Source organism: Notolepis coatsorum, assembly GCF_963971535.1.
Source record: "Notolepis coatsorum genome assembly, chromosome: 1".
NCBI classification, from domain to species: Eukaryota; Metazoa; Chordata; class Actinopteri; order Aulopiformes; family Paralepididae; genus Notolepis; species Notolepis coatsorum.
The window spans coordinates 235200097-235217599 of record NC_140165.1 but is presented as its reverse complement, the minus strand read 5'-3'; the positions used below and the strand labels follow the sequence as shown (position 1 = coordinate 235217599).

The following is a 17503-nucleotide window of genomic DNA, read 5'->3' as shown; positions in this document are numbered from 1 at the left end:
TGTAAACTACAGTCAACCAGCACCGGCTAACAGGTCTGACCCTTTAGCTCAGCTGGTTAGTGTAAACTACAGTCAACCAGCACCTGCTAACAGGTCTGACCCTTTAGCTCAGCTGGTTAGTGCGCCCACCTGTAGATCCTATGGTCCCAGATTCAAATCCACTGGGTTACATTGGTGACAGCGGTGGGATCTCACTGCCCTGTGAATCTGTATCCAGTGGGGGTGGATCTCAGTGCCTTAACCCCTGGGAAAATGCACACGTGGACGACAGAACGTGCAAGGACGCACTTCTCGGGGGGGAGGACGGCTGTAAGCTACTAACGAGTCGGTAGCAGTCAACCAGCACCTGCTAACAGGTCTGACCCTTTAGCTCAGCGGGTTAGTGTAAACTACAGTCAAACTCAACCAGCACCTGCTAACAGGTCTGACCCTTTAGCTCAGCGGGTTAGTGTAAACTACAGTCAACCAGCACCTGCTAACAGGTCTGACCCTTTAGCTCAGCGGGTTAGTGTAAACTACAGTCAAACTCAACCAGCACCTGCTAACAGGTCTGACCCTTTAGCTCAGCGGGTTAGTGTAAACTACAGTCAACCAGCACCTGCTAACAGGTCTGACCCTTTAGCTCAGCGGGTTAGTGTAAACTACAGTCAAACTCAACCAGCACCTGCTAACAGGTCTGGCCCTTTAGCTCAGCGGGTTAGTGTAAACTACAGTCAACCAGCACCGGCTAACAGGTCTGACCCTTTAGCTCAGCTGGTTAGTGTAAACTACAGTCAACCAGCACCTACTAACAGGTCTGACCCTTTAGCTCAGCTGGTTAGTGTAAACTACAGTCAACCAGCACCTACTAACAGGTCTGACCCTTTAGCTCAGCTGGTTAGTGTAAACTACAGTCAACCAGCACCTACTAACAGGTCTGGCCCTTTAGCTCAGCGGGTTAGTGTAAACTACAGTCAACCAGTAACAGGTCTGACCCTTTAGCTCAGCTGGTTAGTGCGGCCGCCTGTGAATCCTGTGGTCTCAGGTTCAAATCCACTCTGTTACAACTGTATACAACTGTATCCCTCTGGTGCAACATGATGAAATAAAAGGCAGTTTAAAACATCACTATATGACATCACTGCGGTGTTTGATGATGTCATCAGGAAGCTGAGATGCACCAGGAACTACATCCACACACCAACCTGTTCGCCTCGTTCATCCTGCGAGCGGCGTCCATCCTGACCAGAGACGCTCTGCTCAGCAGAGACACACACCAGTTCAGAGACAACAGGGACGTGTCTGATGTCCTCAGTGATCAGGTGAGGAGAGAGAGAGAGAGAGAGAGAGAGAGAGAGAGAGAGAGAGAGAGAGAGAGAGAGAGAGAGAGAGAGAGAGAGAGAGAGAGAGAGAGAGAGAGAGAGAGAACAGGGATGTGTCTGATGTCCTTAGTGATCAGGTGAGGCATCCTGACCAGAGACGCTCTGCTCAGCAGAGACACACACCAGTTCAGAGACAACAGGGACGTGTCTGATGTCCTCAGTGATCAGGTGAGGAGAGAGAGAGAGAGAGAGAGAGAGAGAGAGAGAGAGAGAGAGAGAGAGAGAGAGAGAGAGAGATATAGAGAGAGTGAGAGAGAGAGGAGCATACACACAGAGGGAAGGAGGGATAGAGAAAGGGATCAAGATGGAGAGAGAGAATATGCCACTTATTCTTGTAAACGCAATATATCCAATGTCCATTGTTATTATATTACGATATCATATAATCGTCAAAGGTGCTGGCTTTGCATTGGAGGCGATGATATAGTGACTGACCACTGACCAACTCTCCTTCTCTCCTGCCCTCACATAACACACACGTGCACACACGCACGCACGCCCACACACACACTCACACACACACACACACACACACACACACACACACACACACACACACACACACACACACACACACACACACACACACACACACACACACACACAGGCTCTGTCTGGCTGCCGTGTGGCCCAGATTGTGATGCAGTACTGTGTGGGAGCCAACTACTGCTGGCTGCTGGTGGAGGGTCTCTACCTGCACAACGTCCTGGTCGTCATGGTCTTCTCTGAGAACAGACACTTCTGTGGATACGTCTTCATAGGCTGGGGTACGGATCAATATATATTACTGCTACAGTTCAATAACAGTGTGTATGGGGTACGGATCAATATATATTACTGCTACAGTTCAATAACAGTGTGTATGGGGTACGGATCAATATATTACTGCTACAGTTCAATCACAGTGTGTATGGGGTACGGATCAATATATATTACTGCTACAGTTCAATAACAGTGTGTATGGGGTACGGATCAATATATTACTGCTACAGTTCAATCACAGTGTGTATGGGGTACGGATCAATATATATTACTGCTACAGTTCAATCAAAGTGTGTATGTATGGATAAATTAAATATATATATTACTGCTACAGTTTAATCACAGTGTATATGTGGTACGGATCAATATATATTACTGCTACAGTTTAATCACAGTGTATATGGGGTACGGATCAATATATATTACTGCTACAGTTTAATCAAAGTGTGTATGGGGTACGGATCAATATATATTACTGCTACAGTTCAATCAAAGTGTGTGGGATATGGACACATTACTACTCTAGTTTAATCACAGTGTATATGGGATACAGACATATATTATTGCTACAGTTTAATCACAATGAATATGGACATAGTGTGTGTATATATATATAGTTTGGGATGTGGACACACATATTATTGCACACACACACACCCACACACACGCACACACACTCACACGCACACACAAGCAAATAGGCACACAAGGAAGTTATGCTGGAACAGTGACATGAAAACAGGACATGGTGAAAAATATGCATTATTTAAAAGGTTTGTTGTGTTAACCTTTAACTATGTAGTGTGGACATAGCCTTATCTACCATGTTTAAATTATAATAAGGAAGTGAAACGATGCGGCACCATCACTCACAGCAACACGTGTCACAGAATGAGGCGCAAGCAGCAGACAAAGACATCATGTAATTGAAAGAGACATAGTTGCAGAATGTCAGAACGTCTAGACTCTAATGCACTGTTGTTGTTGTGTTTACATGTTTTATTGTGCACAGGGACTCCAGTGTTCTTTGTGGTGCCCTGGATTATAGTACGCTACCTGTATGAAAATATACGGTTAGTCATTCTCGATTTCATAAAATAATGGAATGGTAATATATTACATGGTGCTTCATACATTTCGGTTGTACACACTGCGTGACACATCCATCGTGGATATAACGTGTACTTCAGACGACCGATGTGATAAATATTGAGAGGTTTTCTCTCTCTCTCGCTCGCTCTCTCTCTCTCTCTCTCTCTCTCTCTCTCTCTCTCTCTCTCTCTCTCTCTCTCTCTCTCTCTCTTTCTCTCTCTCTCTCACTCCCTCTCCATCAGTCTCCCTCTCCCTCTCCATCAGTCTCTCTCTTTCCCTCTCCATCAGTCTATCTCTCTCACTCCCTCTCCATCAGTCTCCCTCTCCCTCTCCATCAGTCTCTCTCTTTCCCTCTCCATCAGTCTATCTCTCTCTCTCCCTCTCCATCAGTCTCTCTCTCTCCCTCTCCATTAGTCTTTCTCTCTCCCTCTCCATCGGTCTCTCTCTTTCCCTCTCCATCAGTCTATCTCTCTCTCCCTCTCCATCAGTCTCTCTCTCTCTCCCTCTCCATTAGTCTTTCTCTCTCCCTCTCCATCAGTCTCTCTCTCTCCATCAGTCTCTCTCTCTCTCGTAGTCACACACACGCACACACACGCACTCACACGCACACATACACACCCACACGCACACTTCAAATGTGTTTTTCTGCATTTTAATGCGCGCATGTGCATGTTTGTGTGTGTGTGTGTGTTGTGTGTGTGTGTGTGTGTGTGTGTGTGTGTGTGTGTGTGTGTGTGTGTGTGTGTGTGTGTGTGTGTGTGTGTGTGTGTGTGTGTGTGTGTGTGTGTGTGTCTGTAGGTGTTGGGAGATCAACGAGAATATGGCATACTGGTGGATCATCCGCTCACCCATCCTACTGGCTATCATGGTGACGCAAACACACACACAAACACACACACAAACACACACACAAACACACACACACACACACACACACACACAGACACACATACACACACACACACGCACACACAAACACACACACACACACAAACACACAGACACACACACACACACACACACACACACACACACACACACACACACACACACACACATGCACACACACACACAGGACGTTCATTCTGCTGGCTTGATGTTTTGTGTCACACTGTGAGTGTATTGTATTTTTCATCCTCTGTGACATCATGCCATGGAATGGCTCTTTAACTCTTTCACTACCACACTACCAAATGGTTAACCCTTTCACTGCGACAATACAGAAGGTTAACCCTTTCACTGCCACACGACAAAGGGTTAACCCTTTCACAACCACACTACATAAGGTTAACCCTTTCACTACCCATCTGCAGTGTGGTAGTGAAAGGGTTAACCGTCTGTAGTGTGGTAGTGAAAGGGTTAAGCGTTGGGGGTTCATGGTCGACTCACCAGTAGCTCCCACACACATAGTACACAAGCACACACACACACACACACACACACACACACACACACACACACACACACACACACCAAATATTTATATAGCTTTGAGTTCCGGAACCCAGCTATTTAAAATGCATGGATGACTCACCGCTAGAGAGGGAACAGACATGTTCTCAGGTTCTTTTCTCGGTAAAAACACTCAGAGTGATGAGTGGGCAGGACATGAAACAAGCCACATTATCTGCAGGCTGGGAGCTCAGGCCGTAACAACAACACTTACTATGAGCTTCTGTGATTCTGTCTTTCTGTCTGCCTCTCTCTACTGTCTCCAGTTCAGTGTGATCGTAGCGCTCTATCTCAACAGATACAACAAGACGATGGTCTAACAGGGGTTCTCAAACTTTTTCATACCGCAACCCCATTTTATTTAGGGTCTTTTTTTGGGGATCGCGTAATTTCAAACATGGAATTAAGGAATATCAAAATAAAAGCACACGTTGTTGAATTTTATCATGCATAATTTATTATTACAGCACTATGTTATCAATACACATTTATAAAACAAGGCATATTTAGCCAGAATATGTTGCCAGAACATTAAAAAAAAAATGTATTATTATTATTATTATTATTATATATTGTTTTTTACTTGCCAATAGTTTGAGAACCACTAACAGAACAATATAGGTAAACCAGGACGGGGGCAAGAAACGTATGGCCTAAAACTCTGGAAAGGGTGAAAACTGCTTTTTAAACTCTTAACTGAAAATGCAATCATTTTAAAGGTACTGTAGGTGATATTTTGTACAAGTTAAATATCTCTACATTGCCACACAGCCATCACTGATATAGAGTGTTTGGTCAGTAACATGGGTCTCCCAGTCCCTCCGCTTTGCAGTAAACAGAACATGCATTTTCTGGTATCCCTTCCCACTTTATCCAATCAGGAGAGAGATCCCTAGATATTTTCACTTATTTCAAGGTTTGGTTACTGCATTGGTAGATTATTTTACTTGTTTCAAGGACACATTTGCTTAAAACTAGTTTTTACTTCTTATCTTTGCCAGATGATTTTTGCAGTGTGGAGCCCTCTCTTCTGATTGGATAAAGGGATAATGGGATACTAGAAAATGTATTTTGTGTTTACTGCAGAAAGAAGGGACTGGAAGACCCATGTTACTGACCAGACACTATATATGTATAGTATGTGTATTATTTTAACATGTAGACCACTTATTTTACCAACCAAGAAAATACCACTTACAGCACCATTAATGATAGAACACACATTTTCAATAATTACAGTTTTGAATTTTGGGAAGAAGAAATAAAATACACCAAATTAAGAATGAATTCAGCGCAACCTGGAAATAATGTAATGCTTTTATCACTTTGAAAATCAAATATATGACAAGTCTTCATTGTGGAGACATAAACTCTCACATCTAGGATGTACCACAAACTTAATTGACCTATCTCAAGGCCCGCCCTCTTCTATTGATCCTCCAATCACAATAGTCGGTACAATCATCCAGAACATCATCACGTTCTCAACATCGGATGCTCTGATACTCTGCGCTGTTGTTTTGTCATTTCAATGCATTCTTTGTGATCAATTTACTCAATTGATTGAGTGATTGCTCGGTTCATCATTCATCTACTACTCGTTCATTCTGCCATATCTCTGTATTTCTCCAGGTCAACTTCTTCATCTTCATCCGGGTCCTCCAGATCCTGGTGTCCAAGCTGAAGGCTCACCAGATGAGGCACACTGACTACAAGTTTAGGTGAGACTACAACTCTGTCACCTCCTGTCGTTGCTCTGAAAAGCACTTTGAGAAAGACTTGCAAGTGTAGAATGTATTGTTCTATTCTCCTCACCAAGGAGAGACACTAGAGGTCAAAGTGGAGTGATGATTTCAGTTTAAGGGATAGTTTGGGTTTTTGGACGTTAAATTGTATGGAATACTACAGTTGCTAGTGGTGTAGTCGATGCTATTAGCTTACTCACCGGGTGCCGTGTTCGGAGTTCTGGTTCCGAGCAAACCCGGGAAGCGTCAGACAGGCAAAAAAAAGTGTTAATCCACACCTTAACATGCAGGCAAAAGCTTCAGTCACCAAAAACTTAAATCTGCGGTCCAGACACAGTCCAACATGAATCAAATATGGAAATACTTTGACACTCCTCGGTTCACTCGGAACCAAGCGGCAGGCCAGAACTCATGAGTAAGCTAATGGCGTTGCATCAACTACACTACTAAGCAAGTATTCCACACAACTTAATGTCCAAAAATCCGAACTACCCCTTTAAGTGAATATTTAGGCTAGGGATTTTGAAGGTCAAGTCAATAGCACAGCAAGCGCTGTAATGACCACCTATGGGACCATATATATGAATGTGTGTGTGATATAGGCAATTTTTTATGATCATTGTATGTTATATAATTTACTGTATATATTATATACAGTGTTAATTTCGTCAGCTATTTTACATTTTCGTTTTCGTCTTATCATGTCTTTTTCGATTTCATCATATTTAGTCACCTTTATCTATTTTTCGTTTAGTCAAGTTTTAGTCAACTATAGGTCTGAGTATTTTCATTTTAGTATTTTTTGTTTAGTTTCGATTTAGTCTTTTTTGTTTAGTCTCGCCACTCAGTTACAGTATCATAAGTTGGCGTGAGCTTTTTCTAAACAAAAAAAGCTAACGTTAGTGCTAGCTGGTTAGACTTATGTAAGTTATTTAATGTGTTCTATTGTGGTGGATCAACATAATGTAGCGATCCGTCATGCAGTAATGTAGGGAAGAAAGAGGAAAGTTCCTTTTCTGTATGGTGCTTTATTTCCAAAATTCCAGTTTTACAAGTTGATACTTCCCTTCTCATACACAACACAGCTACCTGGTATTATACAACGGCATGCAAATTTCTCGATTCTGATTGGCTGAAACAGTCATTTTACACGTCTTTATTGGCAACAATCCACGCTGCTGGCCCAGGACCCGCCCACAACCGACCCACATCACATCACTCCGCCGGATCACAAGAAGGTGGCCAATAATATTTACAAATGGATATGTTAATGGCGACTAAACGACTAAATATGAAGCGATTCTGTCAAGGGGAATGTGTTAGCCCTTTAAACAATGTTGGATGATGTAATTGATGGGTCTTGAGGCAATCTAGAACAAAAGAAAAATCGCGGTTTGATTGATAGATTAATTGATTGATTTAAATTTCTACTTCCTTCTTGCTACTGACTGCAGCGTTCTCTCTCACTGTCCGACGCTGGCGTACCCACAAACACACACACACACATACACACACACACACACACACACACACACACACACACACATACACACACACGCACACACACACTGTGACACACACACACACACACGCACACACACACACACACACTCCTGTCTGCAACAGCGGGGGAGTCAGACTGAGAGAGAAGCAGCGCTGTTTTAAGTGAGCATGGTCTATTGAATTGATTGATTGGTTGATTGCTAATTTTATTACTGTACCCCTGGTTTCCAACTGGTTAAGTTTAGGCTAAAAGAAATAAATAAAAAAATAGGGCGAAGAAAACGTTTTTTTCCTATGCATTCCCTTAACAATTGTGTGTATTGAGCCGTACTGTATTGTACCCATTCTGCATCTGGTAATAAAATTTTCAATCAATCATTCCAATAATACACAGTTGGATGTGTTAGTTGGTTGGATGCACTTCAAGCTGCTTCCACATGAGGCAACTTCTCTCAATCATTCCAATAATACACAGTTGGATGTGTTAGTTTGGTTGGATGCACTTCAAGCTGCTTCCACATGGAGTTGTGGGAACTACTTTTTCTGGCGGATGGTTTTTTCAATAAATCTTCGATTAATGTGTGTTTATTGTATAGAAATAAGGTTGGATGAATCTGGCAGTTGTATAAAAGCTTTACACCACGTGCAGTCGTGATTTGTGACCAATAAACCATGCCTAGGGGGGTCTAACGACCCTCGGCTGCGCCTCGGGCCTAACAACCACCCCTAGGCATGGTTTATTGGTCACAAACCACTCCTGCGTGTGATGTAATGCTTAAATACGCTAGCTTCACAACAACAACGTAAAATCCGGTCCATCCTCCCATATCTTCCGGGGGGAAACAACACCCCCAGCATAACAGTGGTGCCCCTAAGACCATACAACTAGAGCGACACACAAAACCCCAGAACATTACAATAATTCACCCACGGAACGATGTGTTGGGGATAAGGGTTCCGCAGGGACAATTATGTTTGTGTGGTAAATTCCCACAGACTTTCTACAATAATTTGAGGTTATTGTAGTACAATACAATGAGATTGATTAACTGGAAGGAGGAGAAAAGAGATCACACGTGATAGAATTGTTGGTCTCCTCATCTGACTTAGCAGATGAGGAATAAAACGTGTACACCAGACAAACCAGAACTGTAGTTCAACTCAACTGATTTATTTGAGCCAGGGCCAAGAGTTGCCTTTTACATACAAAAGATTATCAGAGAACATTAACAGGGCTGTCTGTGTACAGAAATATCACAATCAGGTTTGCATCTCAAACCTCAATAATGTACATAAAGCAGTCTCCCGTCAACATAATTTGAACATACATTTACCATACTGCACACATTATACATGAGTAAATCTGGTTTCAGACATTAAGCTTAAACAACAAATGGTGTTTCCCATGTATTTACTCACATAAAATGCAAACAGCACAGCAGTCTCTCGATGGTGGAGGGGTGGAGCCGCAGACCCCTGGGGTTGGTTCGGTCTGGGCTCCTGAACTACCATTTTGTGTCCTCTTATATACTCTAATTTCTAGCCAATAATAGCTTTACATAATACAGTTGGTCCGTGGGCGTCTTCTGTGAGCGGTCTCCTGTGGGCGCTGGCAGCCCCTCCCCCCTGGGTTGTGGCGACGTGATGGGACAGCGGTGGCCCCCGTTGATGTGATCTTTTGCTGAGATGAAGGGGCCTGTCTTGTCTCACGAGGGGGGGCTGGCCTGATGTCCTCTGAATACTCTTTGACCCTTTGGGCCAGATTACCATACAGTACTATCTGGTCACAGTAGGTGTGACCTTTGTCTATTCAACTATCCCTGCCACCACTTCTGCTAAACAGTATACAAGGCTGTTTATGAAATTCAACTCAATATTACCACATTTGTTACTTTCCTGTCGGCAAACGAGTTCCTGTTAGCTAGCAAGTAGCAAGTAAACAGTGTTTTGACGTTGAAGTTGAATAAACGTTTAGCAAGATTTTATGTTGTTGTTTTTAGTCAACGACATTGCATGAATAATTTTGTCACGTTAGTGTCACATGATCTCCATTAGCGTGATGTCTCGTCTCGTTTTCGTCAGGGAAAAAAGCTTTGTTGATGACCATATTTAGTCATCATCTTCGTTGACTAAATTAACACTGATTATATATGAATATAAGTTACATTATATTAGATAGAGTTATACTATTTACATACAGTCTATACATTATAGTCTTAAAGTATGTTTCCTTCTGCAGTTTCTGGATCAGCCGTAGCAGAAACCAGAGCCATAAAGTCTTGTGATGTGTGGCTCTGTGAGGTTGAGCGGGGTGGGCAATTATTTTTCCCGGGGGGCCGAATGAGCAACTGAAAATATGTTGGGGGGCCGGGCCAAAATTCCAAACTCAATTATGCATAATATACATTTTATTTCTATATAAAAAGCAGTAAATGGCATTGTTTTGACCCCTGGTAAGAGTGTATGTTATTATTTGGCAATTAAAAGGTGAGGTTAGCTTTCAAAAATATCATTTATTCAAATAGAATTTATTTCCAAAATGATAAACAAAATGTGAAACATTAATAACAAAGGGCATTTTGAGTTTCATATACTATTGAAACAAGGATTTTCTTAGCTTTCTAAAGACATCACATCATCTTATAGCAAAAATAAACAAGACATGTCACTGAACTGTGTAAAGAAAAGTGTCCCAGTTGTGTAGCCTTTTTTACTTTACATGCCTATATTAAACATTTAATGTTTTCAGAACTGTGCAAAAAAAAGAAAAAAAAAGATCAAGTGTCCCATTTCACTTGTTATATTTCCACATTTGAGTGTTCTTCAGTTCTTTTTTTTTCATTCAGTGTGAGAAATCCAGTCTCTGTTGAGCTTTAACAAGTCCATCAAAGTCAGGTTGCATGTCTGAGGTGGAGATGCGAAGCACAGCTGCCAGATGTTCATCAGTGAGAGAGGATCTGTACCTGGACTTGGTAAACGTCATGACTGAGAATGTCTGTTCACATATGTAGGTGGATCCAAAAAGAACCAACATCTTCTGAGCATGTCTCCTAAGCGTATACTGTGCGTGTGAACGTTGACATGAAAAAAAAAAAGTTAAAAAAAAAAAAAAAAAAGTTAAAAAAAAATATTTTTTTTAATTTTTTTTTAATTTTTTTTTATTATCATGTAATCTTTCGCGGGCCGGTCAGAATCATCCCGCTTGATATTGATATTGAGTTCAGGCCCCAAGGGACCTGAAGACTTGGCATCGTTAAGGAAAGATCCTCCTGATCCTCTGACCTAACCCTGGCCCTACAGGAAACACACACACACACACACACACACACACACACACACACACACACACACACACGCACGCACGTACACACACACACACACACACACACACACACACACACACACACACACACACACACACATACACACCCACACACACACACACACACACACCGCTAAAAAGGATCTAAGGGCGGTAGTGTGATCCTTCCACACGTTACATGCTCTCAGTGAGAGTCCGCGCTGCCAGGTGAAAAGAAGCGGTTGATTGGCTAGACGTGTGTCGGAGGAAGCACGTGATAGCCTCCACTCTCCCAGACCGACTGTGGGGGGTAAGTGCGCAGCGACCAGGAATGGGATTGGGAATTGGCATAATGACTAACATTGGGATGGGAGAAAATCGGAGGAAAAAGGAGGGGGAAAAAGATCAAAAAAATTAATAAAAAGAAAAAAAAAATACAGTCGATAATTAATAATGTAACTTTACATTATTAACAGTAATTTAAGAATGTAACTTTATAATGCAAACAACCGCTTTGTAGCCTGTGGACTGAGCCATTTTCTTCTTGTAAAGGATGATCAAGTCTTTTATCCAATGCGCTTTACAATTCATGCCTCACATTCACCCGTGCATTCACACTTTTATGGGGGAGGCAACCATGCAAGGTGCCAACCTGCTCACCAGGAGCAGTAAGTGTCTTGCACAAGAAGCCGGAATCAACTCCGATTACCAGATGACTGTGCTACCTCCTGAGTCACTGTCTCTGTCGGAAATTATACACATTAAATAAATTCTAGATTAAATTCCCCCCAAAAAAGCAAATCAACTAAATTGGGGTTTAGGATGTCCAAATGACAGCAGCAATAGCAAGAGGGAGATCAACCCTAGCCGATGCTTCTATGGCTTAACTCATATTGAAGTAATACAATTGACCTATGTCAAGCCCCGCCCTCTTTTCTTGATTGTGATTGTAGGATGGAGGAAAAGGGGCCGGGGCTTGAGATAGGTGGACTCCTGTGACCCCAGTGTTGAACACGTGAAAATCCTGACTTTGCGTTGCAGGCTACTGAAGTTTACTTTTGAATAGGGGGAGGGCTATAGAGAAGCTATAAGACTTTCACAGTAGCTTATGTGAAATCAAAGAACTGTTGGCGTTAGATTTTCATAAATAACAATACATGTAATATAATATACTGTATATAAAATAATATATTATATAATACTGTATAATACTAATATTATTACAGTGATTTTTGTTTGAAGAGGAACTTTTCATATCATTTCATATTGGGGCCAGCGGTGGCCTGAAGGTTAGAGAAGTGGGTGGAAGGTTGCCGGGACGCGTGAACACTTTAGGCAACCAACATGCGCTCCCTTGTTTCTCTGATTGGCCGAGCGCCTTCCGCGTTTCTCTGATTGGCCGAGCGTAGCTCCCCCTAAGCTCCAGGAGAGAGGAGAGAGGCTAAAAACCTGCAGTTCTTGCCCAACTGATGGGAGCCGAATCCCGGATCCGATTTTTCTGATGAATACCCCCAAAACATGGAGGTCCCGAACGCATGAAAGTATTGATTGCGCCGTAACGAATCATTAAAAAAATTATGTAATTGGTTTGTCATGACAAACTAATAAAAAAATCGCGATTTACCCGGTGGCTACAACAACACACAGTGACTACTAGCCCCTTACGTGACTGTGGTTTGCAAGTCACTGTGTGTTGTTGTAGCCACCGGGTAAATCGCGATTTTTTATTAGTTTGTCATGACAAACCAATTACATAATCCAACATATGTGTAAAGGCACAACATATTCCAGTTAACGGTATATTTTTTTAATGATTTATTACGGCGCAATCAATACTTCCATGCGTTCGGGACCTCCATGTTTTGGGGGTATTCATCAGAAAAATCGGATCCGGGATTCGGCTCCCATCAGTCGGGCAAGAACTGCAGGTTTTCAGCCTCTCTCCTCTCTCCTGGAGCTTAAGGGGGAGCTTAGTATTCCTGCCTCTGAGGAGCGCGTTGCGGCTCATGCTCATGCCCTATAAGAGTTTATTTTTTTTATTTTTTAAACCTACTTTCTATAGAAGCAGCTGGGAGGTGCGCTGTTTTAAGTGAGCGTGAGTTATTGAATTGATTGATTGCTAATTTTATTACTGTACACCTTGTTTTCAACTGGTTAAGTTTAGGCCCTCTTTCGAATTTGGTTAAGGTTAGAGTTTGGAATCAGGGCTGGTGGTCTATCGCCCTGCTCTAAAGACAAACTCTAACCTTAACCAACTTCGAAAGAGGGCCTAAACTTAACCAGTTGGAAACAAGGTGTACAGTAATAAAATTAGCAATCAATCAATCAATTCAATAGTCCACGCTCACTTAAAACAACGGACCTCCCAGCTGCTTCTATAGAAAGTAGGTAAAAAAAAAATGCAATTAATCAATCAATCAATAAATTCACGCAATTTTTATTTTGTTCCACAATGACTCATGACCCATCAATTACATCATCCAACATTGTTTAAGCAACTAAGACATTCGCCGTGACAGAATCGTTTTCCATTTAGTCTTTATGACCCTATCACCATTATCATTTCGTAATGTTTCCTGTCCGGTTTGTCCGCCATCTTGCTTTAATTCCTAAAACCACGAACGGCTGAGTGATTGTAATTCGGTTGTGGGCGGGTTCTGGGACCACGAGCGTGGGTTATAAGAAATAACCATGTGTAATTTGACTGTTTCAGCCAATCAGAATCTCTCTCTCTCTCTCTCTCTCTCTCTCTCTCTCTCCCCTCCCCCCCCCCACAGGCTGGCTAAGTCCACCCTGACTCTGATTCCTCTGCTGGGGATCCACGAGGTGGTCTTTGCCGTGATAACGGAGGAGCAGACAGAGGGAGTCCTTCGCAACGTCACCCTCTTCTTCCAACTCTTCCTCAACTCATTCCAGGTGCTGTGAAGATATAGTGTGTACTGTTTGTTTGACCAGAAGGCTCCGTCTAATTTGAATTCCTCCGTTCCTCTCAAACAGTGGTGTAAGTGCTCTCACTTCTCAGAGTCATTTATCCAAAGCGCTTTACAATTTGTTCCTCACATTCACCCATTCACGACGGCGGGGGACCGGGAACCTCCGGATTACCAGACGACTGCTCTAACTCCCGAGTCAAGAAAATCTAAAAAGGCGTCACTCCATCAATAAAGAAAAATAGCATACTAGCATACAGTTAGGGTTCCTCATTTCTGTTTATTTTGGCGTCATTGCTGCAGTAGCTTTGCACTGTATTGACTTGCTTTCCATCTTGAAGATTCATGCTAACTGCTGAGTTAGTCATTCTAAACAAACTGCTGTTGCTGGTGGTGACATAAAACACATCACTTCCTGTCTTCTACTGTAGATGATTTTCCTGGGAAGGTCCTGCCAGACACTAGGGTTTAGAACAGGAAGGTCCTAGGTCCTGGTCGTTCATACTAATACAATTGGCAGTATTAGGGGGTGGGAAGCTGGTGGGTGGGGATCGGACGTTGTGGACAGCGACTCCTACAGGTCGGTTGGTGTGCCTGCGCAGTATAATCAGGAAGCGACGGGGGCGGCGTGCCCTCCAAAAAAAAAAAAAAAAAAAGAGATAAAAAATACAAACAAAAAAAATCCGGGTTCTACTCCTCTCTACCACCGACATGCCAACAAAACGTTCCAGGAATCGTAAGTAACACAGAGCTTGTGTTCCTCTGTTTCCACAGGGTCTACTAGTGGCCGTCCTCTACTGTTTTGTCAATAAAGAGGTGAGTGGTGGTGGTGGTGGTGGTGGTGGAGGTGTGTGTGTGTGTGTGTGTGTGTGTGTGTGTGTGTGTGTGTGTGTGTGTGTGTGTGTGTGTGTGTGTGTGTGTGTGTGTGTGTGTGTGTGTGTGTGTGTGTGTGTGTGTGTGTGTGTGTGTGTGTGTGTGTGTGTGTGTGTGTGTGTGTGTGTGTGTGTGTGTGTGTGTGTGTGTGTGTGTGTTAGTGAGCAGGTGGGAAGCAGTTAAAGATGTCAGAGGCATGAGAGGATGGAAAGAAATAAACAAAGCGACATCAAAGCAGCAACTCTCACACATCACACAGACCAGTGAAACATTGACACTGATACACAAGAACAGAGCTGCAGGTGACCCTGGTGACCCGCTCTGTCATGTGAGATCATATTCATGTGATGTCATTCAACGTCAGACGCTCTAGAGGCCAGGTTAACTGTAGGGGAGTCCAGGGGGTTAGATTAGATTCTATTTGATTCGATTCAAAAGTATTGTCATCAAGAATCAAGAGGTTTATTTGTCACATACATACCGGGGCATACAGTGAAAAGTGTGTGACTAAATTGTGTTGTGGAAATTGTTTGTAATTAGTTTCACCCAGCTGACAGAAACTGGAGGTGTGGCCTTTTGCTGCAGGTGTCACTCATCAGTAATTAGTGATAGTGATTTAAAGACTTGCTGGCATAGCGTCAGCGAAGCGTCGAGAAACGAAGAGGGACAAAGAGGAGGAGTTTTCCTGGAGTTCACCGCAGAGGGATCCACCGATCCACCCAGTGCTAAGTACACCATAATCCCATATTCCCGTCCCACTCTGCTATTTCCCTACTATCTCGCTTCCTCCCTAGCCCCTTCAACCTCCTCCTACCACTCTTGACACCACAATGTGCCTCATACCTATATCCACAATCTGCTCCTCAAGAACAGAATCAACCCATCCACGCCAGTTTGCTAGCAACCCGGCTAATCTCTCCTACCCTCCTACAGCCACTAATACACCTGTCACAGTACAGGGAGGCTTATGGAATTGTCAATCAGCAGTCAAGAAAGCTGACTTCATTACTGCCTACGCCCATAGTCTAAATCTGCAGCTCCTGGCTCTAACTGAGACCTGGATAACCCCCAATAACTCGTCAACACCTGCAGCATTATCTACAAACTATAACTTCACTCACACACCTCGACCCTCCAGACGGGGTGGAGGCACTGGCCTCATGACATCTCCTTCATGGGCTACAAACCTAACGCAACTCCCAGAACTGTCACTCTCCTCCCTCGAATATCATGCAGTATCTGTCTCTAATCCTTTCAATCTCACCATTGTTACACTCTATCGCCCTCCAGGTCCCCTCGATCACTTCACAGATGAGCTGGACATGCTTCTAAGCTCCTTACCGGAAGATGGTACCCCGCTCCTTCTATTGGGCGACTTCAACCTGCCTGACTCATCTCAGTCGGTCCCAGTGGTCTCCCTCCTACAACAATTTGACCTGACTCCCACTGCCATGCCTCCCACCCACAAAGCAGGCAACTCCTTGGATCTCATATTTTCCCGTAACTCCAGCATCATTAACACCACGGTAACTCCCCTACATGTATCTGACCATTCCTTCATATCCTTCTCACTAACTCTCATGCTTAACCGAAAAGTCTTCACCCCAACTCAAACCGTCTCACTCAGACGCAACCTGCCCTCCCTATCCCCCTCCACCCTCTCCTCTGACATAATATCCGCTCTACCTTTGAGTGACACCTTCTCTGCTCTCCCCACAGAGATGGCAACCTCCACCCTCCTCTCAGCCCTTGCAACCTCCTTCGACAAGCTCTGTCCCCTCGTTGAGAAACCTGCCCGCCGTTCCCCACCCAGTCCATGGCTGACGGATGCAGTGAGAGAACAAAGACAGGTCCTGAGAGCGGCTGAGAGGAAGTATAGAAAGTCACGCCTCACTGCTGACATCGACACATATCACAACCTCTTGTTAACATTCTCCAAAACCATTACTAATGCCAAAGCTTCTTTCTTTCACCATAGGATCGAGGCCTCTGCCAAGAATCTTCGCAAACTGCATGCTACCATGTCCTCCCTCCTCACTCCCCCCCCACCTCCTCCTCCCTCATCTTTTTCTGCCGAAGACTTTGCGATCTTCTTTGAGGAAAAAGTGGAGAACATCCGCAGCTCCTTCTCCCAACCCCCACCCATTCCAAACGCTGAATCGAGAACCTCATCCTTCACTCTGTCATCTTTCTCTCCCATTACAGAAGCCGAGACCCTGACACTGGTAACGTCGAACCGTCCGACTACATGCCAGCTGGACCAGCTACCCTCCCCACTCCTCCAGACCATAGCACCGGACATCCTCCCATTCCTAACTGCAACCATCAACTCCTCACTCAACTCGGGGGTGGTCCCCACCTCCCTAAAACAAGCCAGAGTCACGCCCCTCATAAAAAAACCAACCCTGAACCCCACCGTCATAGCCAACTATCGCCCTGTCTCTCTTCTCTCCTTCCTTTCTAAAACACTTGAACGTGCTGTAT

At 43.6% G+C, this 17503-nt stretch overlaps 1 protein-coding gene across 1 annotated transcript in view; it reads left to right on the top strand.

Annotated features, from left to right (window-relative positions):
* Window positions 1-17503, top strand: part of LOC311224321 (gastric inhibitory polypeptide receptor-like) — a gene marked incomplete at its 3' end in the record, with an annotated part of 56835 nt that overhangs the window by 23453 nt on the left and 15879 nt on the right. Inside the window, 8 exon segments of the mRNA XM_084309265.1 lie at window positions 1146-1173; window positions 1176-1301; window positions 1969-2128; window positions 3136-3196; window positions 4014-4083; window positions 6300-6388; window positions 13994-14132; window positions 14921-14962. Coding sequence (XP_084165391.1) covers window positions 1146-1173; window positions 1176-1301; window positions 1969-2128; window positions 3136-3196; window positions 4014-4083; window positions 6300-6388; window positions 13994-14132; window positions 14921-14962 — 715 coding nt within the window.